At 39.4% G+C, this 23,880-nt stretch overlaps 3 protein-coding genes across 3 annotated transcripts; 1 reads left to right on the top strand and 2 right to left on the bottom strand.

The window, feature by feature from the left end:
* Positions 1–1,874: 1,874 nt before the first annotated feature.
* Positions 1,875–6,153, bottom strand: LOC149304036 (vomeronasal type-2 receptor 26-like). The gene is made up of 4 exons (XM_089480936.1): positions 5,362–6,153; positions 4,455–4,682; positions 3,436–3,562; positions 1,875–2,791 (listed from the first exon to the last, which is right to left on the bottom strand). Exons 1-4 carry the CDS (start codon positions 6,151–6,153, stop codon positions 1,875–1,877), a joined length of 2,064 nt encoding a protein of 687 aa, XP_089337062.1.
* A 497-nt stretch (positions 6,154–6,650) lies between these two features.
* LOC149304035 (vomeronasal type-2 receptor 26-like) lies at positions 6,651–10,048 on the bottom strand. The gene is made up of 3 exons (XM_089480935.1): positions 9,834–10,048; positions 7,514–7,842; positions 6,651–6,700 (listed from the first exon to the last, which is right to left on the bottom strand). Exons 1-3 carry the CDS (start codon positions 10,046–10,048, stop codon positions 6,651–6,653), a joined length of 594 nt encoding a protein of 197 aa, XP_089337061.1.
* A 6,749-nt stretch (positions 10,049–16,797) lies between these two features.
* Positions 16,798–23,652, top strand: LOC149304034 (vomeronasal type-2 receptor 26-like). Its single transcript, XM_089480934.1, has 6 exons — positions 16,798–16,814; positions 17,612–17,789; positions 18,209–19,063; positions 19,516–19,743; positions 20,572–20,698; positions 22,751–23,652. Exons 1-6 carry the CDS (start codon positions 16,798–16,800, stop codon positions 23,650–23,652), a joined length of 2,307 nt encoding a protein of 768 aa, XP_089337060.1.
* Positions 23,653–23,880: the final 228 nt, after the last annotated feature.

Here is a 23,880-nt window from a genome sequence, read left to right as displayed (position 1 = left end):
GTGCTTGGGAACGCTTCTTTGAACAGGATGGTCTTCAACTCAGTTTTGAAACTAGTGAAAGAAGTGATGACTCGCGCTTGTGGGGACAAAAATACGAATGCTATAATTGATGCAACTTTGTTCTGAGACAACAGAACCCATGCTCTCAAATTCTGTTGCTGTTATGTACCTTCAAATCATTTCCAACTTATGGAGACCTCAAGTTGATACAAGGGAAATCCAATAACAGGGTTAATCCCCGCCTGGCCATCTAGTAGAAGACAAATCCAGAACGCTCTGCACAAGTCACAGGATTTTATAAGTGAGAGCAAAACCCTCAGGTTCATCTCAAGGATAGATGCTTTCCCCTTCCAATTACATTAGAAGATAATGGATATTTAGGAGATGGACATTTAGATGGGGGACACTTAGCACAGGCTTCTTCCTTGGCTTTTGGTGTCAGTAGGGTTGGCATATCTCATGGTGTCATCCCTCCCCAATTGACCTCTTCCCATACCTAACCCATACTCAGTCTTTATTAATGTATTTTGTATTACCATATATCACTGAATGTAATGGTAATAGTGGTGACATAAACAACTAGCAACATTACATTTATACCTTTACATTACAATATCACATACACAGAATAATTGAGTTTATATATACATAGCTTCATGTGTTTAAAGTGAAAATTTGGCAAAATTAAATTAAAAATTAAATTTTGAAAATTGAAAATTTTAAAACAAAACCCTAAGGCTTCTCTTTTCTCCTCCCACTGAGCCTCACCCCACTCACACTGTCTCTTCAGCATTTTAAAGAGATATAGGTGAATGCCACAGCTTGTTTCTACCCAAATGCAGGTGTTTAAGAAGCGGTGGTGTCACCATTTCTTAGGATGTCACCTGGTATGGTCTGCACCCTTGCAATCCTACTGCCTTGGTCCCTCACTACCCTGTCTTGAAGTCATAACATCCCATAGAAATGAAGAACTATTCCTATTCCAACACTCAAACTCTTTTAAACATGGCTTCTATAACAACCAATGCAGAGCAAGGAGCAAACCAAACCTGAGAGGGGCAGACCATAGTTGTACCAGGGACCATAGAATAAGGGAACCCAACAACACATGTGGCCTATTAAGACCTGTACCACCACTGCTAGAACCAGGCTGTAAAGACCTAAACCAACACCACTCTGGAAGGGCTCACCTAATAAAGTTGCCCATCTCACATTCTGGAGGTTATCACACACAGATGGGAGTGAGATATGATCAATCCCTCCAGCCTTATCCCGTCACTAACCTGTAAGTGAATACGATAGTGTGAAAGGCTTTCAAATTGTAACTCCGATCCCACCATTAAGCCATCATTAAAGTGGCATTGCAATAATGCGAACTTCTGTTATTGACAAGTGCCGGCCAGTGTCACTTTAATGATGAGTTAATGATGGGTAAATGACGGGATCTGCCCAATGTCATCTGAAAGTCTTTTGTGCAGTCATGGTCAATTGCTTTCTGGATGGATTACTGACAGGATCTGCGTGACGTTGTCAGGGAATTCCTTCCCGCGATAATGCAGGAAGGACGGGACAGGAACGGAACAAGGATGGAATAACCCCCATTTGATAATCTCTTATGTAATGAGGCCAATTGCAGCATTATTGCAGCTAATTCAGAAATTAGGTTATGCCAGACACATTTGAGGATATGCTAAGTAGCAGAGGAAATATGATCTTTTGGAGCTAACAAAAGAGCAGCCAGAATGAATTTTGTGTTTAGATGTGGGTGCCATCTTCACAATATGTCATCACGTACATATATAAAAATACAGGTACTCCAACATCCAAAAAAATTCAAAACACTTCTGGTCCCAAGTATTTCGAATAACTGAGACTTAACCTGTGTTACAATTCTTTCTCCTCCTTACAAGTTGCTTCCTGTTGTTCAAATCAGACCTCAACAATATAATGTAGCATTTGGGGAAGAAGATGCAGCCCAGTAATCCTGCACCAGAGGACAAAATGGAAAAGACTTCCACGGCTACCATATATTTTCCTTTGGTGCTCAGGTAAGTTGGGACAAAGGAGACCCAAACGCTGCAAAAGACCAACATGCTGAAGGTGATGAACTTGGCTTCATTGAAACTGTCAGGCAATTTCCTGGCTAGGAAGGCCACTGTTAAGCTGATGAGAGAGAGGAAGCCCATGTAGCCCAAGACACAGTAAAACATGGCAACTGACCCTTCATTACACTGAACCACAATTTCTTCCATGATCAAATGCTTGTTGGAGTCTGGAAAGGGAGGAGACGTTGCCAGCCAAGCAGCACAAATGCCTACCTGGACAAGGGAACAGCCCCAAAGAACAGAATGTGCCAACCTTCTCCCCACCCATTTGTGGAAAATGTTTCCTGGCTTGGAAGCCATGAAAGCCACAACCACGACAAGGGTTTTGGCCAAAACAGAAGACACAGCAGTGGAGAAGAGAATGCCAAATGCTGTTTGACAAAGAAGACAAGTAAACTTATTGGGTTTTCCTAGGAATAGCAAGGAGCTAAGGAAGCAAAGACACAGAGATGTGAGGAGCGTGTAGCTAAGGGTTCGGTTGTTGGCTTTGACAATGGGGGTGTGCCGCTGCTTGATGAAGATCGCAAGCACTAATGCTGTCACCAGAAAAAGGAAAAGAGACAAAAAAGCTAAAATGATGCCCAAAGATTCGTCAATGGAAAGGAAGCTTTGAACTTTGGGAATGCAACCATCTCTCCCCTGGTTTGGATATTCCTCTTCTGAGCAGCTGATGCAATCATTCATGTCTGTAAGAGGGAAATACGCTGATATTAACTCTGTGATAATATTTTCAGAGCGAAAATGCATCTTGATCCTCTAGATGACAAATCAATCTAGATCTAAAAGAGGAAATGTGCTCGTCTTAAAGCTATGAAGATTGATTTGAAATGTAATTTCCAAGAAGCTGCTTTACTCAGAGCTTGCAAATGCCCATCTGCAAGCTCTGAACCCATAACAAGATATGCCACTCATCCCCTTAAAATAGGGCACATAGGTTTCAAGAAGCAAGAAATGATAAAGGACATGATTACGCATTCTCCTAACCCTTTACCAATTTGTTCTTCACAGAAGAGGAATTGGCTGCTCATTTGCTTTGTTTTAGCGGGATGTAAAACAAATCCTGTTACACGTTCAGAGCTTGCTTCTTTTTCTCCCTCTGATCCAAAGGCCTCTAACTTCTTCTTCTATTAATTATTAACTCATTCTGAACAGTGCAGTTTGCAGTTTCTTATTACTAATATATCCCCAAAACATGAACAACTACATCATGGCCCAATGCTAGACCATTATGCCTAACTATGATAAAACCAGCCATTCCTAGGACTGTATACCAGCTTCATTTATATTCCCTACCATCAGTTTCTTCAGCCTGAGACAACATGCCTCCTACCTGTCTGGTTTGCAACCTTCCCTTTGGGACATGGCTCACAATCATAGCAACAGAATGTCTCCCCCTCCTTCTTTTTCTTTCTGTAGCCGAGATAACACTTATCATTGCAGAGGGAGGAAGGAGGCACCTGTTTTTGAAGAGAGAAAAGAATTTAGTGCTGTGAAAATATCTGAGGGAATATTCCCTTAAAAATGAACTGAGATGGGGTTATTTGACTTATCAGTGCTCAACCACAGTAGTATTTCACCTTAAAGACACTGGCTGGCTTTCAACATGGGATTTAACATCTTTGAGAATGGTCTCATGTTTGTGCAAAATTGAATGGAGTACTTTTGCAATGCCCATATTTACCTAGGAGATGCCATGACATTACAACATATGGGTATGCATTATCCATTGGTGAAGTCTGATGTGCCATGACCTGATGTACAATGAGCACAGACACACATTGCATATTCCCTGATGTGCACCTGGACACTGGATGATAATAATAATAATAATAATAATAATAATAATAATAATATCCCGCCTCTTCCAATTGAGGATTGAGGTGGGTAACAAAGAAAATACAATATGCAACAATAAAAACAAGCCCCACAAAACCGCGACCCACCCCTCTTTCCCAACTATAAAATTAAATAATAAAAAAGATAATTAAAAAGTAGTTTCATAAGAAGTGCTGGAGCAAAATAGAAATGCCTCAATCACAAAACAAATGTCCAATGCGCCTCAGAAGTGTACGACATGCATCAGAAGTGTCTAATGTACATTTTCTTCTTCTGGAGTTTATTAGCAAAGCAGGGATTAAAATCTCCATTACTGCAACCTACTGGTGTCTATAGAAAAGACTCACAAAAATGGGAAAGAAACAAAAATTTGAGATTTTTTGCCAGTGCCATCTCTACCAAATTTAACACAGTTTCATTTTCGCAATATAGCTATGGATTTGTAAAGTTAAGAAAAATAGATGGTGATGTGGAATCTTATTAGTTGTCTCACTTGAAAGAGATGTTTCCCACCTGAATGAAGCCTCCATGCCACTGGATTCTTTCCTCTTCAATGGTGAATTCTTTGACATGAGGAGGTTGTGGATCCAGCCTTCCCACACTAATGCTAATATATGAATTGTTTGGGAAAGTGACTAAATTTGTAATATCAAATCCAGCAGCTAATTCGCCATACTCATTCAATGTAATTTCATCTCCAGCATTATTGTTGAATGAAATCCTCTGAAGCAAAGAGTGAAGCTAAATGGAGAGAAAAATAGTTTTATATGAATCCCTAGCCTCAACTCTCACATGAAGTCAAATTGACTAAACTGAGACTGTTGTAGTTTGGACATATCATGAGATGACTGGAATCAATGGAATAGTTCACTGTTGTTACTGTGTGTATACAGGTTGTTTCTGAGTTATGGAGACCCTAAAGCAAGGGGTTTCCTTGGCAAAATTTGTTCAGATGGGGTTCAGAGGAGGCGTCTTCATTTCTTCCTTGTGACTTTCCAGAATTAATTAATTGGTGGTGAAGGAAATCTGAAGCTGGACTAGATGGATCTTTGGGTATTAACTAAAAAAACAAACAAAAAGCAAAACAAAAAGCAAAAAATCAACACCTTTGTGACAGGAGAATCACGACAATGAATGACATCTTAATTTATGGAATAGATATAGGAAGAAACTGGTATCGATGTGATAACAAGTTGGTGGTGTTCACAGGAAAACCTCAAGGATGGAGTACAATAAAGTTACAACATGGAGGCTTTATGTGACATCTGGACGGGAGTGCAGCATGTTGAAATGAAACCAAAAAATATTGATGAAGTTCTCCAAAGAGAAGTTTGGAGACAAGTATTACAATGATCATTATATATCAAACATCCAATGCAATATAGATTTTGGCAGTAGACCTTTTTCAATAAGATGTTACCTTCCAAGATTCCATATGAGGGCTGAATATGCTAGAAACTTCTTTTGCTCTGGCCTTAAATCTGGATGAATACATCATATGAAAAGCATATGCTAGAGCATAGACAGCATTATAGATACTGTAGCTGTGGCCAGTCATGCTCATTTCAAAAAAGGTAGCAGGAAGGGTCTCTAGTTTCTCCTCCCCGGTACAAGGTTGAAGTAAGCCTCCTGGGACTTCAGATGATTGAATGGAACAGTCAAAGGCTTGCTCCCAAAACTCTTTGATAAAACCATTTGATTTTTCACCAGATGGATGGATACTATGAAGGTATTCCTGGAAGCCTTCTACATCCTTGGACTTAAGAGCAAAGGAGATAGCACCATGGAGTTTCTGCATATTGAAACTCTTTAGAATGATATGCAAGGCAACATCAATTTGTGCTGTCAGAATCCACACTTTCACAGTAAAGCTCATGTCATCTCTAGAAACCAGCACATTTGCTGCAAGGAAAAAGGTCAGCCATGCAAATGATTCTGTTTCCCCATATATGATCACTGCATTTTCTTTCCTACCCATGAACATGTCTACAGTATTGAGGAAACCATCAATCATTTCATTGAAACCTGTATTTTTTGGAAGAATTACTCTAGAAGCAGGACAGATTCCATGTTGTGAAAACATTGGCTCCAGAGTTGACAAGAAATGCTCCCCATCTTTTGTGTCCTTTGTGATAAGTCCTACCCATTTCCATCCAAAATGCAGAAGTAATTGGACAATTCCCCAATTCTGAAGATCTTCATTAGGGACCATGCGATAAAAGAAAGGGACATCCGTTTGATCACTCATTCTTGGTTGAAATGAACCATAAGAAACCTAAATGAATAAATAAATAGTGCAGATGAGGGAACAAGGACACCCCTCTACTTCCTTTCTTAATGTTTTCTTCCCTATATTTTCATTCAGAAAAATGCCAACATCAACACATTATGTAATATAATGTAATATAATATAATATAACCAATCTCACAAGTCACTAAAACTCTCAGTTGCAGTGTTAATAAAGGTATATATACATTTCCTACATCTTTCTTTCATTCATGACATAGGATTTCAGTTCTATGTATATTTATAAGAGCCAGACAGTGAGGAAAGCTGACAGGAAAAAGCAGTTCATTTGAAATGTGGCGCTGGTGCAATAAAATAACAAATAAACGGACTCTCACTAGAAGACAAGATGACTAAGGCGCGTTACAGACCGCCCCTTTGGGGCAGCCTGTAGACGCACCTTTCCCTGCCGGATCGGGGCCTCAGCGTCCAGAGCGGCAGTCGCTGAAGCCCTGATCCGCCGCTTTCCGGGCTGCGGGGAAGCGGCAAAAGGCCCCTTGACACCCCGTGGCGGTGGGGAGAAGGAGAAAGGGGCCGTTTGGCCCCTTTCTCCTTTGGTCCGCTGGGCGCAGCCGTCTGAAGGCTGCGCCCAACGGACCAAACCAGGAAGGAGCTCCGAAATGGAGCTCCTTCCCGGGTTGTGGAAAGGGCGCCCTAGGCGCCCTGCCGCAACCCCAATACGTCACAACCGCGCCGCCTCGTTTGGAGGGGGCGCGGTCGTCACGTATCGATGGCGGCGGCCGTCTGGAATGGCTGCTATCATTTTGTGCGCGCGGAGCATGCGCTAGGGTTAGGGCGGTGCGGAAGCACCGCCCCGTCTTAACCCTAGTACGCGCTCTGCATGTACTTTTTAGCCTGTCTGTAATGGGCCACAATTGTATCTTGAGATGACATAAGGAAATCTGGTTTTGGAAAAGATAATAATGCTTGGTGAAGTGGAAGACAGTAGAAAAAGATGAACTCTGCATTACAGGTGGATTGATTCCATCAAGGAATCCATGACCCTAAGTTTGCAAGACCTTACAGGGCAGGTGATGACTGGGATTTTTCACTGTCTCTCATCCAAAGGGTGGTCATCAGTTGAAGTTGACAAATAACAAGAAAGAAACCCTCCTTGTTTTTGTTCTCCTTAATGTACTCACTACATCTCTTGCTTTCCTTTTCAGTTTATTCTAATTTATCTGGTTTCAAATCAAAGTAAGTGTGAAGAGAGGATTTATTTGTACTCCAACATATCATATCTTACAGTTATTTACAGCAGATTGAGCAAGGCACAGATAACTACTTGCAATGTATAGAAAAGTCCCCAAAGCAAATCTTACCTGTGGAGTCTTGTAGAGACCTAAGATGTCTGCCACACATGAGGAAATTTCAGAATCAAAACCTCCAATAACTCCAATGAGATGGCTCTGGATGCCACACCTGTAGTTTGGGATAAATGCCTGTGATTTGAAGAGCAGGTCCAGAATGACTCGATAGGTCAGCTTGGCACTAGAACAGCTGTCATAGATATGGAAGCCAAGAGTGACATTGGGCAAGATCTTGGGATCTTCATTGATTTCATTAACGGCAAATGCTAAGGCAAGGATGTGCTGGAAGAACTTTGTCATTACCCTTTAAAAATAAGAATAGCTTGTTAGAAGAGAAGCTATTACCATTCTTGGCATCATGGTATTGATCAAACTCTAATCTGGCTTGAGAACATTCTGATTACAACATTTATAACAAAGGTTTTTGACCAGCTGGTCTCTATTGAATGTAAATGCCTCAAAATATTACTTTAATTTTAAAATATTAATTTAAGTTAGACAACAATCTTCAGATCATCTGAATTATTCTAATAATTCCCCAGAGGAGTTATCACTTATTAAATGAACACAGACTAAAACACGAAAGGCTTCAGAATCTTCTGAAAAACCAGCTTTCCTTTTGGAGAGACTCCCAAAACTATGATCCTGCTACTAAGACACTGTCTATGGCTAGCTCAGTCATTTGATGATGAGTCTCTTAATCTCAGGGTTATGGGTTTGAGCCTTCTATTGGGCAATAACATTTGGACAGTTGAAGTGACGTAATGGCTTAGTTGTGGGATTTAGGAAGGCCAGTGTTTGAATCCCTGCTCAGCTACGGAAATTTGGTTGGTGACTTTGGGCACTACTTGGGAAATGAGCTTCAGAGGAAGAGAACAACTTCTTCTGAACAGGTTCTGTCAAGAAACCCCCATGATAAACTTGCTTTAGGGTTACTCTAATGAGTTGAAGGCTTTTATTGTGTTATTTGAATAAAAGGCAGGTGGGGTTAAGTTTATCCTTACTTCTATTCCTCCAAAACTCTGGTCTCCTCCAAAAGCCCTACTGCTGACTGTGGCACTGGGTTTTTGCTGGACATCTCTCCCACAATTGAATTTAGGTACAGAAGTACATTCTTCTCCTTGCCCAAATGCCAGCGTAAGACATCAAATACAATAGATTATGAAAGATATCACCAAAGGAATAAGGATTAAGAACCTGGAGTGAATTTCAGCAGCGGTTTCTCTCTCTTAATGTCCCTTTAACTGTTTTACTCTTCTAAAACGAGATACACCTCGTCCTCGCGAAGGGCATTTTCTGTCTTGGCCCCGCAGATTTGGAACTCTCTTCCCAACGAGCTCCGCTCTGTTACCTCCCTTGACCTGTTTAGGAAGAAACTTAAGACCTATCTCTTCCAACAGGCTTTCCCCCGTGTGTCTTGACATCTGCTCCCCATCATATATGCTGTTTTCCAGCTAGTTCTGATTTTTGGCTATGGTTTTTATTTCATGTGGTTTTACTGTGTTTTTATTCTGGAATGTTTTTATGATGTTTGTATACTGTTGTCCAAATTGTATAATGTTTTATATCCTTGTTGTAACTCGCTTTGATCTCCCTTGGAAAAGCGGGCTATAAATAAACATTATTATTATTATTATTATTAGGATGAACAATTTATTATTACTTATTATTCTTGATAGTGCTGTTTTCATTACTTCCTATGTTTTGGTTTATTGAACTCTTTTGTACTACGTAAGCTGCCTTGACATGGTTTCACCCCAAAGTAGCCAAAATTGACTTTTATATAAACAACACAAATACAGAATAGTTCCCTCTTTGCAGCTCAAAGTAACCACATTTGTCTTTGGGATTTTTATTGGAGCTACAACACAAGCAAAAGCACTGGCCATTCCCTCTAATGTGGTTTCAATCCAACTTTCTTTTACAGCAGTTGATTTTCATAGGTCCAAAGTCAAAGAACTCTGACATAAGGTGTAGTTTGTCCCTGAAAGAAGAACTAATAGCATCAGCAGAAGATTTAGATCGAGAATTTTTGCTTTTCCCTTCATTTGTCCATCAATCAAAATCAAATTGCAATAATTCATTTATACCCCCCCCCCAAAAAAAACCAAACAAGCCTTTTGCTCACTATAAGATCAGCACAGTTTGCCAATAATACTAATACTAATACTAATACTAATAATATTCTGCTTAATCACTTGGAATCCAAGCAGATTACAACAACATACAAGTAAAAGATTATTTAAAATAGTATCAACATCCTGGAGATACTTGAAATAAAAATTAGTTCCTTACGCTGGCATGTCATATGACTCCTGAGAAGGATGATTTTGGAATGAAATTGGGGGAAATATTTGATGGATATGAGTTGCAATCCCACCAATGAGGACTTCATTTGGCTGGTGCCATTCGTGTTGAATAGGAAAAGGATCCAATGGTGTGCACTTAACAGTATGCACTGTGTAAATCAAATGAGAGGTCAGCAAAACTTGTAACAGTAGAGGCAGCATCACAGCATCGTATTGCAAGGCTTCTTTCTAAAGGGAGAGTTTTCTAGTCTTCCTATCGTGTGACTGCTAGTATTAGCCTGGTTTGAAAAAGCTGAATGCCAATATCCTAGTGTTTACTGGCTTAGAAATTATGTAGCCAACTGTGCAAGTTGTCTTCTCTCTCTCTCTCTCTCTCTCTCGGACCTAATTTTAGCTGTCAATGGTGTACTGAAGTATTTATCATATTTTCAGAATTTAAAAAATAGTGCTCTGGAAAAGCTCTGGAGCATTAATCATGAACTGATTACAATGATTTTGATAATTAGGTGGAGATAACTACTTCTGCCTTTTTTATTCCTTCAGCACCATCAATACAGTAGTATGCTTGACAACACAAACTCTTTCCTAACATTTCAACACAAATATCTTCTGATTCAAGGATGGCAGCTGGATGTCCAAAGGTATTCAGTCAATGGGGAAGTACACACTCAGTTAAGAAATCAATGGAAACAGAAATACAAATGCCATAATAGGCACACCATTGTTCTGAGACAAACAGGACCTACGCCCCCAAATTCCTGTTGCTGTTGTATACCTTCAAGTCATTTCCAAATTATGGAGGATCCTAGGTGACCCCATCACGGAGTTTTCTTTGCAAGATTTGTTGAGAGGGGGTTTGCCTTTGACTTCCTCTGAATCTGAGAGTATGCAACTTGCAGAGGTCACCTGGTGGGCTTCCATGCTGAAACGGGGAGTTGAACTCTGGTTTCCAGAATCATAGTCCAACTATTCCCATTTTATACTGGAATTAACTGTGTTTCCCATCCTATTCTCATATTTAGCTTCGCGAGTAGGTTGGCCGTTCAAAGAAGGAGTTGCAAATGGAAGGACATAAGAACCTCTATTAAAGATACATAACCACCCTAATATGTGGGCAAGGTAGTTAAGGCTTTCCTAGAATAAGTTGGATATTGGAAAAGGATGTGGGAACTGCAATATCTAACATCTGTATTGGTACTTTCGTTCAATATACAGCCACTAATCCAAGGCTACCATGTAGGGAAACCTTTCTTTCTGGATAGGAACCAAGTTTATTTTTTAAAATAACAGTACATTAGATATTTAGCACAGTTGATAAAATATAGGCCAAAGGGAGCATGTGCTGTAGGCACATTCACTGACTTTCAGAAGGAAAAAGGTAAAAAAAAGGACAGGAAGGGGAACAAACCTTCACCCTAAAAAAAGCAAAACATTGTGCCTAATGTAGTGGATGTATTTGCTATCAGGTACCATATACCAAAGTTAATAATAATAATAAGTTTTATTTATATTGTCCCGCCTCTCCCGATGGATCGAGGTGGGATTGCAGTCAGATTATACGTACAACAATATACTAGTAACAATTATTTAAAATCACAATATAAAACCATATACTATCTAAAACCAATCGATGCAATATAAAATCTTACTACAGCCTGAGGTAGACTCCTGATCGGGAGGTAGCATATTTCTGGAGTCTATAAAAGATCAGGAGGGTATGCTTGCTGGAAGAGGTAAGTTTTCAATGCCTTTTTGAAGGTGTCCAAGGTCAAAGCTCTTCCGGAAGATTATTCCAAATCCTTGGGGCCATAGCCGAGAATGCTCTTTGGTGAGTGGATGTTAATCTTACCTTGGGGTGCTCAAGTAGGTTCTTCCCAGATGTTTGGAGAGTGCGGGGCGGATTATGTCGGGAGAGGCATTCCCTTAAGTAACTCGGGCCCAAGCCATATAGGGCTTTACAGGTGATCACCAACACTTTGTATTGCGCCCGGAAGCTAATTGGCAGCCAGTGTAAGGATTTTAGTACAGGTGTTATGTGGTCTGACCTTGAGGTACCAGTGACCAATCTGGCTGCGGCATTTTGGACTAGCTGAAGCTTCCGAACTTGGTACAAAGGTAGCCCCATGTAGAGCGCATTACAGTAATCTAACCGAGAGGTTACCAGTGTGTGTACTACAGTTTCAAGGTCCTTTCAGTTCAGACAGGGGCGCAGTTGGCGTATCAGCTGAAGCTGGTACCAAGCACTCCTGGCCATCGCATCCACTTGAGATGATAACTGTAGGGATGAGTCCAGGAGTACTCCCAAACTGCGGACTTTGTCCTTTAGGGGAAGTGTGACCCCATCCAGGACTGGATGGCAAATCTCCCTGCCTGGACTTGGGGTACCTATCACGAGTACCTCTGTTTTCTCTGGATTCAACCTGAGTTTGTTTTCCCTCATCCAGCCAGTCATTTACATATCTTAAAAGTTTGAGGAAATGGAATAATAAAAGGAATGAAGTCAAAGATGTTCATGTAATGATCCTTTAATAAATATGCAATGTATACCTAAACTCTGATAGAGGCATTGAGTTTTTTGTCAGTATAGCAATAGCAACAGCATGTACATTTCTATACTGCTTATCAGTGAACTCAGCACTCTCTAAGCAGTTCACAATCTGTAAGCCATTTGCCCCCAACAAGCTGGGTACTAATTTTACCTAAAGGATGGAAGGCTAAGTGAACCTTGGAGCCCCTGGGATCAAGCTCACAACCTTGTGGCTACGATACTAGCTTTTAACCACTGCACCACCATTGTAGTAACAATGAGATGGGGGGAGATTTTAATAAGCTGAGTTATGGCCCAATGTAGTGTTGGCAAAGAAATTATTGATAGAAGACAGCTGTCACAAGTTGAAACCAATGCTTCTACTCAAAGTTGATAGCAGCAAAAAAGCAGAGGTCATTTTCTAATTCAAAAATGTTTCTATTGGAGTTTTTACAGTATACAGTCATCCCTCCTCATCCACAGATTTTTTTATCTACAGATTCAAGCATCCATGGCTTGAAAATACTTTAAAAGCATACAAATTCCCATATACCAACCTTGATTTTGCCCTTTCATATAAGGGCCATCATTTTACTATGCCATTATATTTAATGGGACTTGAGCATCTATGGATTTTGGTATCCATGGAGGGGGGGGGTCCTTGAACCAAACCCCGGTGGATACCAAAGGCCCACTGTATAGACAGAGAAGAGGGGAGAAAAGAAGAGGTAGAAAGAGAATGGGGAAGAAGTACATAAAATATCCAACTGCTGAGAAAGAAGGCTAAGTCACAGACCCAGGACAGGTTGTGTGTGTGGCCTACAAAGAAGTTACATCCACCAATATGGTGGAATAACGATGACATTCAAGAAAACAGCTGAGGTTTGGTCATTCCTGCCTCCTATTTTGAATCTGCCACCTAAGATAATCGTCTGACTCTGCCCAGTATAGGGTCAGCCATGCCCTGAAGTAAGAATTACAACACTAGCATATAATGTGTTTTAATGAAATATGTTTTAACCTGGTTTTAATCTTTTCTGATTGTTTAATTGTATTTTAACTTCTGTTATCTTTTGTATTTTTAACTTGTGGGAGAAGTAACCAAAACTTTAGGAAAACAGGGTAGGTCTATCCTGGTGTGAAGAATCAGAGCCAGTTACAGTATGATCATTTTGTTCCACCATGTTTATAAAACCTGTCCAAACCTCTTCCAGTCTAGCTTTACCTTTTCCTAAACAGGATGTCATTCAACAACAGTTCTGGGGACAAGGTGTCTTTTGATAAGAAGGGCGAATTGATGGCTGGATTTGATATTATCAACTGAACCCAGCCAATCCTTTTCAAAAATGAAAATAGGAAGAATGGATCCTCAGTCATCACTGGCCAAACAGTTATCTATTAATGAGAACATCATTACATGGCACAGCCACTTTAACCAGGTAAAACGAAAGAGGGATTTCTATTGTACAAAGTTAGATGGGGTTCACTCAAATACTGAAGTTTGTTCTGCTCAGTAGCATTTTCATGTTCAGCACGTTTAGTAAAGATATACTGGTACTAAAATTTCTCTATGCAAAGGATCTTGTAGCACCTTTGAGACTCATTGTGTGAATGAAGTTGTAGCGTAAGCTTTCGTAGACTTGGCCTACTTCCTCAGATGCATGGAGTGCTACAAAGCGTCCTTTGCATGCTGATATTCCAGACCAACATGGCTATGTCTTTGAAATGTCTCTGTTTGATTAAGAGTGATCTTCAAAATTAGCCTTGACTGATACCTCTACATAATTATCCACCTTATAGTCTTCACAATGAAGTGCAAACATCTCTCATTCTGCTGACCTGCTTGGAAAGAATGAGACCAGACAACAGAGCTGGAAGAAATAGGACCACTTTATTAGCCATTAACCAATTATCTACTGAGCTGCTAATGGAGGAAAATCTGAAGTGAGTTCAACTGAAGTGGGGAGGTGGTGGTCAGACCTAGGAGATTACGGCATCGCCTTTCCTCCCAACCTCAATGCGAGCTAAAACTTTTTAAAAATGGGCATTATTGCATGCCTCCATGCCTAGTCCAGAGGCATCCTGTACCTGAACTTGGCATCCCATACCTGATCTGGACTTTTGCAGCATTTTTTTTTAAAGAACAGGAAATCCGCTCACTCTGCAGATCTCATTTTAATTATTTAAATAAAGTGGATTTTCTTTTAACCAAACCTTTTGTGTCTGGTCTCTTCATTTTCTAGTGGACCAGCAATTCCCAGCCACTTCACATACCCTGCATATGTCCCAGGGACCCCAGTGCCTTCCCATAGCCTGTCTTTCCCTGGTGTCCTCTTCAAGTCCATTTCTGTGTATTTCACAATTAGGAGATCTATGAGCAAGTTGGAAAGGCCATGTATCTGGATTAGCTGTGACATGTCTCACAACTGGAGATGATTAGCACCTCACTAATGCCCACAGACTTTTTTTATTTATGTAAAATGGTTTAAATCAGTAATAAATGTTAGATGCACATACATAAATAAATAAATAATTCTGGAAATAGATATTTAAAATTGTATGGAAGGTAAGAATTTCTTGCCAGATTGTAAGTGTCTAAACTGAGATGGGGCAGTCATAAATCAAGGTAGTAACTCACTGCCATTTTTCAGTTTCTAGTGTCCTGTGCCATCTGTCCTCTGATCCTTGAGCCAGCCAGACAACAACAAAGTTACCCAGTTGGTTTCATGGTTGAGCAGGGAATTGAACCTTAGTGCACATGTTTATTTTACCATGTATTCCACACTTGATGCCTTACCAAACATAATACTCTGGAGAATGTGATTACTTAACTTATAATTATCTAGAATTATTGAAGAAGTTATCCAGTCTTGCTACTTCCACAACAATGTTGATTTAAGCAACAAAAACTAATAATACATATATAAAATAGCCTCTCATATGGCTGGGGAAGTGATGAATTGTGGTCTGCAAGGGTTGTATTGTCCTTGAATGGGGTATTTACCTTAAGGGATAGGGAAGATCTGTCAGTCTGGATGCTTTCAGAAGTCTCCAGAACCAGACAAACTAAAATGTTCTAACCAGGCGGATGCTGGATGATGATATTAACTGGAACATATTCTCTGTTGAGGGAAGAAAGTTCCCCCTTCTGTATGACAGGATACTTCTTGTTCTTACGCCTTCTGATACTTCTACTGCTGCCTCAAACAGATTGCAAGAAGATGTGTATCATGAATAATCCCCACCAGCTGAAATACCAGTTTTATCAACCAGGGGACCTTATTGTTGGTGGGATCACTTCCCAGCTCTTCTCCTTTTCTGAAGGAGCAGATTTTACAACACATCCCACTCCATATTGGGAAGTTGTGCCTCTGTAAGAAGATGCTATTTTGCTTTCTATTACTGTTCTAGGATAATTCCAGACAGATGCTGCAAGATATGGTTCGCACAGCAAATAAACTATTTATGTTTCTAGACTGGGACATGGTGGTGGTGTTTAGACTTTTTGGAGGTATGGGTGAGTGGGAGAACATGTTGAGTTTGTTTCTTTTTTAAAAATATATTTTTTTATTAAAATTTTGATACAAATCACATTAATAAACAAACATTAGAAATAATAAAATTGTGGCTTCCTACTGTTTGGCTGATGGCTACCTTTGTTATGTAATTGATTTCTCAATTCAGGAAATTTATAGTGTTCATCTACAGTAAATGAACAGTCTTTTATTACTAAATACACATTATTTAATCTATCACATCTGTCATTAGTAAGGTTCCCAGGTTTTCTCTCAGATTTCATCATTTTCCAATACTTTCCAAAGCTTCAAATTGTCTTCTCTTTTAATAGTCTCATTAATTTATCAATTTTCATTAAATTGCCAGTCTTCAATATCATTCTTCTTGTGTTAGTGTTTCCAATATCTTTCCAATATTGAGCAGTTTGAAAAACAGGTCTAGTTTCATTGTTAGATTTGCTTCAATAATTTCTGTCACGTCAAATAACTCTAGGAAGTAAGCTCAATTGTCCTAGTATTTCTCCAGGTTCCTTCTCTATTTACTTCTTTTCAAGTAGCATGGGCAATTGGCCTGCACATTCCTATTAACTTTTGCTGTCCCAGGGAATCAAAATAGACAATAAGTTGTTGTAAATTAGATTGTTAGGATCTGGCTGGGAAAAAACTATAGACAAACGCATATTCAGCACTGCATTGCATAGAGTGATTTTATAAGTGGCATGGCGGTTGCTGTCATAGATAATTTTAAAGGGTTAGATATTCCATAGTCATTAGCCATGTTTATCTATCATGGAAATATGTTGTACTGGAGGCAATATGCCAGAATGGCTACAACTTCCATGCTTGTGGTGGAAGGGGCCAGACACATCTAGTTCTTCAGTGGCTAATAATCTGGATCATCTATAACCATGTTTCACCCAGACAGGTAATCCAAAAGAAACACGGTACACAAGTGCACACAGCTATAATGTAATGCACAGTGGTTGTTGTTGTTGTTGTTGTTGTTGTTGTTGTTGTTGTGTGCCTTCAAGTCATTTCTGAGTACTCATGGTGACCCTTAAGGCCTGTCACAGGGTTTTCTTGGCAAGATTTGTTCAGAGGAGGTTTTCCTTTGTTTTCCTCTGAGGCTGAGTGAGACTTGCCCTAGGCTAACCGATGCATTTCCGTGGCCAAGCTGGGATTCAAACCCTGTTTTCTAGTTATAGTACAATTCTCAAACCATTATACCATGTTGCTTATGCATATATGTAATATAGAGCCAGAGTGGTGTAGTGGTTTGAATACTGAGCTATAATCCTTGCTCAGCCATGGAAATCCAATAGGTGACCTTGGACAAGTCACACTCTCACCTGCAAAGGAAGGCAAAAGCAAAGCCCCTCTGAACAAATCTTGCCAAGAGATCTTGCCATGAAGATGAGATTCTTTAACTGTCTTATCCACCTCTTCAGCCAAATTTCCTGATGGTCTCTGAATAAGAGTGATTTTGGCATGGTTATTATAGACAGCATAACAGACTGTGAAGGAAATGTGTCTGCAACAACAGAAAAGAGTGAAAAGAAAAATGAGATAGAGCATAGTTTCTTATATATTATGTGTCTCTCACTTTAGTGTATTGCTGAAAAAATATCAGCATGTCCTCTCTTTGGCATTTGCTGTGAAAGAGATAAATGAAAACCACAAGATCTTACCCAATACCACTTTGGGGTTTCATGTCTATGACAGCCACTTTGATGCACAGATCACTTATGAAAACACCTTGAATCTTCTCTTTAATCAGAAGAGGCCTGTTCTCAACTACAATTGTGACTTGCAGAAGAACCCAATAGCTATCATTGGAGGCCTTGATTCTGAAACTTCCTTCCACATAGCCACCATCTTGAGCCTCTACAAGATACCACAGGTAAGTTGAGGTTGATTTCTAGTTTCTCTAGATGCCTTTGTAAAAGTGTGTGCATGCCTAGAAATAGAGAGCCAGTGTGATGAAGTGGTTTGAACACTGGGTTATGACTTTGGAGACTGGAGTTTGATTCCCTGCTCAGTCAGCCTCAGAAGAAGGCAATGACAAACACACTTTTACCAAGAAAACCCCATGATAGGTTCACCTTAATGAAATCTCTATGAAAGCTGACCACAGAGTTCTTTCGGAGGATCTAGAGATTCCTAGAGAGATGTTTTCTCAGATAAAAATTATAGTGTTATTTTATTTGCAATTTTCCGACTTTCATGGAGGTCATGGATCCCTAGCCCCAGCAGACGTGTAGGGCCTACTTTATATTTCTCAGACATTTTATGTATGTAAAAACATTTCCCCCCCCTTAGGTCATGTATTGCTTATATGCACCAGCCATGAATGATGTAACTCAGCGTTCCCTCTTATACCGTGTGGTCCCTGGTGAAGCTCTTCAGTACACTGGAATTGTCAAGTTGCTCCTTCATTTTCAATGGAAGTGGGTTGGACTCATGGCCATGGATGATGATAAAGGAGAAAAGTTTGTGCAAACTTTGGGACACAAGTTTTCTCGGAATGATATTTGCATTGCTTTCACTAAAAGGATGCCAACCCAGAGCAACATTATAGAAGTTATTAACTTTTATGATCCCTTCATGAATATAGCAATGATGGTAACGAAAGCAACAGTGAATGTATGTGTCGTAAGTGCCGATCCTCATATGATATTAGATTTGCAAGTGGGGCTCAATATGCTTGCGTCAGAAGTTATGATTCCTTTAAACAAGGTGTGGGTTTTGACAGCTCACTGGGATTTTTCCGTGGAGCCATTTTTCCAATTTTTGAATATACAGGTCTTCCATGGAGCCTTGTCCTTCGCAGTCCATTCCACTCAAGTACCTGGATTCCAACATTTCCTTCATGTTCAGAAGCCCCACTCTGATAGAGATGGTTTTATCAGGGACTTCTGGGAGCAAGCGTTTAACTGTTCATTCCCAAACAGTGATGTGACAGAGGTGGATGGAGGAATTTGCACTGGGGAGGAGAAGCTGGACAACCTTCCTGGGCCTTTTTTTGAAATGAGTATGACCAGTCAAGGCTACAGCATCTACAATGCTGTCTATGCTATTGCACATGCTCTGCATGCCATGTATTCATCAAGAATAAAACATGCTCCAATAGGAGAGACAGACCATCTGAAAACTTCTAAACTGCAGCATTTTCAAGTAATTATTACATAGAAAATAAAATAGATCAATGTCATTAATAATAAAAACAGCGATGGCCCTGCATCAGATACTTAGATAAGTATTCACGATTGCTACTTAGCGTATAGCCATGTTGCAGAATAAATGCAGTTTTACGCCACTTTAACTGCCATGACTCTAGCAAGGCAGTTAAAGTGGTGTCAATTTGCATTATTTCTACAGTGTAGTTGAGCCCTATAAGGTTGTTTGCCATTTCCTTCTTCTAAAATATAGCATGCAGCACCTGATATTTCTTGGCAGTCTCCCATCCAAGCACCAACTAGGCATGCTCCTGCTTAGTTTCTAAGATTGGATGGGATCTGGCACCTTAAGGGTATTTATTAGACCCCTTTGTGAAGGGACCACAAGTCAAATATTACTATCTCCTTCCAACAGTTTTTAAAAACTTGGCTAAACTTATTTCATTCCAGCTTCATCCTTTCTTAGTAAGCATCTCATTTAACAATAGTGCTGGGGACACAGTGTCTTTTGACAAGAAAGGTGAATTGATAGCTGGATTTGATATCATCAACTGGGTTACTTTCCCCAATCAATCTTTCTCAAAAGTGAAAGTAGGAAGAATGGATCCTCAATCACCATTGGCCAGACAGTTGTCCATTGATGAGAATATCATTACATGGCAAATCCAATTTAATCAGGTATGAACAGACTGGATTCTTTAGTGTGCAGTACTCAATATTGTGCCCCCATAACCTGAATTAATTCTACTCAGCATAACTTTTTTATATTTAAGATGTGGGATACAGGTGGAAAACCATTCCTTAGTTGCTTCTCAATGGGCCTGATCTTCCTGAACCCATTCAGCAATCCTAAACCTTTCCATATTCTGAAACCTATCTTATGGTAGCAGGGGAAAAAGGTGGTATCAGAAAATGAAGGGTAAAGAGAGGGATAAATTTCTATTTGGATGGGTTATCAGTGGAACATTTATCGGAAGATCGGAACCCACATATCACCAGGCTAATGGCCAATTTTCTGGTAGAGGCAACAAGATTATGCCTTAAATTTTAATAACGATCCTGAAGTTTTATTGTAAATGTATGACTGACAAAACTCAGTACATAAAATGCATATCTAACTTGAGCAATTAGATTCTAATTTATTCAGAAAAAAAATGTAAACAGTAAAATCAATCCCAGTTGTGAACATAAAATTCAATTACGTCTTTGCTCCTGCTTCTCATTCATGATTTTGTCAAAATGCTGAACTTCCTTGCTGGCTGCAGTCTGCAAATCTGCCTGTGAATTCTGGCAACTCCTAGATTTCGTCTTGATTGACAAAAGAAAATTGATTGCAGATTAACAAAAACATCTTTGTCTCACACCCCTGAAATTCCATCTCGCACTCCCTGGGGTTATGGGCATCCCAGATCGGGAAGATTTTTGTGTAATTGAAAGCATTCATCTCTTTTTGTTGACTATATAAAGAAAGAATATCAATGTTTCATCTCCTTTTTGCTTAAACAGACTGTGCCCATTGCCTTGTGTAATGACCCCTGCCATCCAGGCTACAGCAGGATGAAAAAGGAAGGTGAGCCGTTTTGCTGCTACAAATGTATTCCATGTCCAGAAGGCAAAATTTCAGATGTGAAGGGTAAGAGAGGTTATATTATAAAATGTATTAAGACTCCTCATGCAGAACTTAAAGAGTTACTTTGAAGAAGAATGAATATAATAACATGCTGAAGTCATCCCTAACTGAGCAGTGGAAGGTTGATTTTCTGGGACCCAAGTAGCACTCAAAGCTCTGAGATTGCATAGTTATACATCAGTGACATAGGTAGCCATCCTACATTGGGGTCCTGGAGCATTTCCAAATGAGAGTTACATATTAATTGTGTTATACAGCCCTGGTGCTGAATGGCTGCATGGCACAACTGAACAAAGATACCAAATGGGCAGCTGGATGCACAACCAAATATGCATAAACATACACTCTGCATCGGAAAAAAACATGCAGATTGCTTCTGGAGGGGAACCTACAGACATATAAGACACTAAGGAGTACCATATTGGGTAGTTTGAGTTTTGGGCTAGAAATCTGGGACAGCAGGGTTTGAATCCCTGCTCAGCCGTGGAAATCCACAGAGTGACCTTGACAAGTTGCACTCTCTCAGCTTCAAGGGAAGGTAGTGGTAACCCCCCTTGAAATAATCCCTCCCCAAAACCCTGATAGGGTCACCACCATAAGCCAGTAATGACCTGAAGGCACATAACAACAAGAGGCTGCTAAGAGGATTCTATCCATTCAAGTCATTTCCGACTTATGGCAACCCTACAGTGAACTTATCATGGGGCTTTTCTGGGGCTGAGAATGTGTGGCTCATCCAAGGTCACTCAGTGGGTTTTCGTGGCTGAATGGGAATTTGAAACCTGATTTTCAGAGTCATAGTCCAATGCCTGAACCACTAAGATCTAAAGACACACAATAAGTACAGGACACTAACAGGATTCCATTCCTAATGAATTCTATTATAGAGAAAAAAATAATGTGTTTCTGGAAATCTTCCACTATCAGGCATCAGATGTGTTACACAAAAAAATGCTTGGGTATACAAAATTTAAAATGTTATGAAAGGGCACATGAAATTCCTGCATGATTCCATGCCATCTACCTGGAGAGCAGTTTCTATTCCAAGAAACATACATACACATATTTGATGCAATTTTCAACAATCCAGCATTAATCAGACAGTGGAGTAATTTATGAATTGGAACGCAGTTATCCTCTAGATTACACAGTTCTCTGAATTTTGTGATGCTGTTTACTACTTGTTTTTTTTAAAAGCCTAAGTAAATATTATGTTAAAGAGAAAAAGAATATGAAAATTTGTGCATTTCAAAAGAATATTTGCTGCATATGATATTTTAGCGAAAATTGGGTATGAAAATGAATGTGAATTTTTGTGAAAAAACGATTGAGAGACTGAATTGACATGGCTATATCCCATGATCTTAATTTTATTTATCTGAGTTTTGGGGTGGATATATGTTTTGTCAATTTATTAAGAAGCTACAATCAATTTGAAGAAGATGCACCAATAGTCTCCCTTATATCAAATAGCAACACCAAGGTTTGCTTTTCGGAATTTATGTTCTTTTTTAATATTTTCAAATAGTGGATAGTTGAATCTATGGATAAAGAATCCGTGGATATAAAGGTCGACTGTAATTAGTCTGGCTCTGTTAATGTCTTAGTATTACTAGTTTTCACATTGCTTATTTCTTTTAGTTGCACATTGTGATTAAATTTTATTATTTTTTGTCAATGTTTTTCTCATTTTGCATTTGTATTACGTTTGTATAGCTTTTGTTATGCTTATACTATACCATATCTTGATTTCTCATTCACATTACAATTTTATATACTGACAACTGAACATGTAGGAAAGCCAACCACTTTTGGGTAGAAATGGGAATGTAAATATTTTAATTAACTAATTAATAAAACGATTCCATAAAAATGATGGCCTGAAAGTAGATTGATCCATCCATACCTACATTTGAACAGATTAGTTGCAGAGCTATAAATTGCTATAGCAACATGCAACCTATAGTACTGAAATCTATATTGCAATTGACCGTATGATAGTATATCTGAGAAACTGAAATATTTTTTTTTCTGATTCCTTTTTTAATTTCAAAGATATAAATGACTGTTTCAAATGCCCAGAAGATCAGTATCCAAACAGGAGGAGAAATGAGTGCCTATCCAAAGACATGAATTTTCTGTCCTACGATGAACCATTGGGCATCGTTTTGGCCATTCTAGCTCTGTCACTTTCTGTGTTCACAGTTTTTGTTTTGGGAATTTTCATTAAGCATCGGAAGACAGCCATTGTCAAAGCCAACAACCAGAACTTAACTTTTTCTCTGCTCGTCTCCCTTTTCCTCTGCTTTCTCTGCTCCTTTTTGTTCATTGGTCATCCTGATTTAATCACTTGCCAATTACAACAAACTGCTTTTGGGATCATTTTCTCTGTGGCTGTTTCATCTGTTTTGGCAAAAACCGTCACGGTCGTTCTGGCTTTCATGGTCACTAAGCCAGGATCCAAGCTGAGGAAATGGGTGGGTAAAAAGTTTGCAGCCTCTGTTGTTCTCTGTTGTTCATTTATTCAAATAATAATTTGCATGATATGGTTATGCACCAGTCCTCCTTTCCCAAGCTTTGAGATGCACACTTTGCCCAAAGAAATAGTAGTACGATGCAACGAAGGATCAGCCAACATGTTCTACTTAATCCTTGCTTACATGGGACTGCTGGCTCTTGTCAGCTTTATTGTAGCCTTTTTTGCTCGGAAACTCCCAGATACTTTTAATGAAGCCAAATTTATCACTTTCAGCATGTTGGTGTTTTGCAGTGTTTGGGTGTCATTTATTCCAACTTATCTAAGCACCAAAGGAAAGTACATGGTGGCTGTGGAGATCTTCTCCATCCTGACCTCCAGCGCTAGTATCCTGGGTTTTATATTTGCACCTAAATGCTATATAATTGTTCTGAGACCTCAACTGAACAGTAAGGACCAGCTAAAAAGGAGGAATAAGTAAAACAAGTGTCTGTGATAAAAATAGACACTGTACTGCATACAGTTTTGCAGAACATTTTTTAAAGTTTGTCTGAAGATATTCTGAATATATGATATTTTCCATGATTCAAAGATGGAATATTTGAAGATGGGTTTTCCAACACCACCAAATCCTGTTCTTTAAATAAAGATGCTTTGCTTTTCTGACATTTGGCTCAATTATTTGGTTAATGTAGAATGCTGGGTCAGT

This window comes from Sceloporus occidentalis, unplaced genomic scaffold (assembly GCF_023333645.1).
Source record: "Sceloporus occidentalis isolate IW3139 unplaced genomic scaffold, rSceOcc1.0.p SCAF_14, whole genome shotgun sequence".
NCBI lineage: Eukaryota > Metazoa > Chordata > Lepidosauria > Squamata > Phrynosomatidae > Sceloporus > Sceloporus occidentalis.
The sequence above is the reverse complement of the archived record's forward strand: the minus strand, read 5'-3'. Positions and strand labels throughout refer to the sequence as shown.

What these genes read in the sequence shown, in the direction of transcription:
- LOC149304036 (XM_089480936.1), bottom strand. Translation starts at nt 6,153, where the DNA reads ATGGTCCCTAATGAAGATCTTCAGAATTGGGGAATTGTCCAATTACTT. An exon ending in CTCATATGGAATCTTGGAAG is followed by an intron (nt 4,683 to 5,361) that starts GTAACATCTTAT and finishes CTCTCCATTTAG; the next exon opens with CTTCACTCTTTGCTTCAGAG. An exon ending in GAAGGTTGCAAACCAGACAG is followed by an intron (nt 2,792 to 3,435) that starts GTAGGAGGCATG and finishes TCCCTCTTACAG; the next exon opens with ACATGAATGATTGCATCAGC.
- LOC149304035 (XM_089480935.1), bottom strand. Translation starts at nt 10,048, where the DNA reads ATGCTGCCTCTACTGTTACAAGTTTTGCTGACCTCTCATTTGATTTAC. An exon ending in GAGTCATATGACATGCCAGC is followed by an intron (nt 7,843 to 9,833) that starts GTAAGGAACTAA and finishes TTATTTTTAAAG; the next exon opens with GGTAATGACAAAGTTCTTCC. An exon ending in GACTTTTCTATACATTGCAA is followed by an intron (nt 6,701 to 7,513) that starts GTAGTTATCTGT and finishes GCTTCCCCGCAG; the next exon opens with CCCGGAAAGCGGCGGATCAG.
- LOC149304034 (XM_089480934.1), top strand. An exon ending in GCCTCTACAAGATACCACAG is followed by an intron (nt 17,790 to 18,208) that starts GTAAGTTGAGGT and finishes CCCCCCCCTTAG; the next exon opens with GTCATGTATTGCTTATATGC. An exon ending in CTAAACTGCAGCATTTTCAA is followed by an intron (nt 19,064 to 19,515) that starts GTAATTATTACA and finishes ATTTCATTCCAG; the next exon opens with CTTCATCCTTTCTTAGTAAG.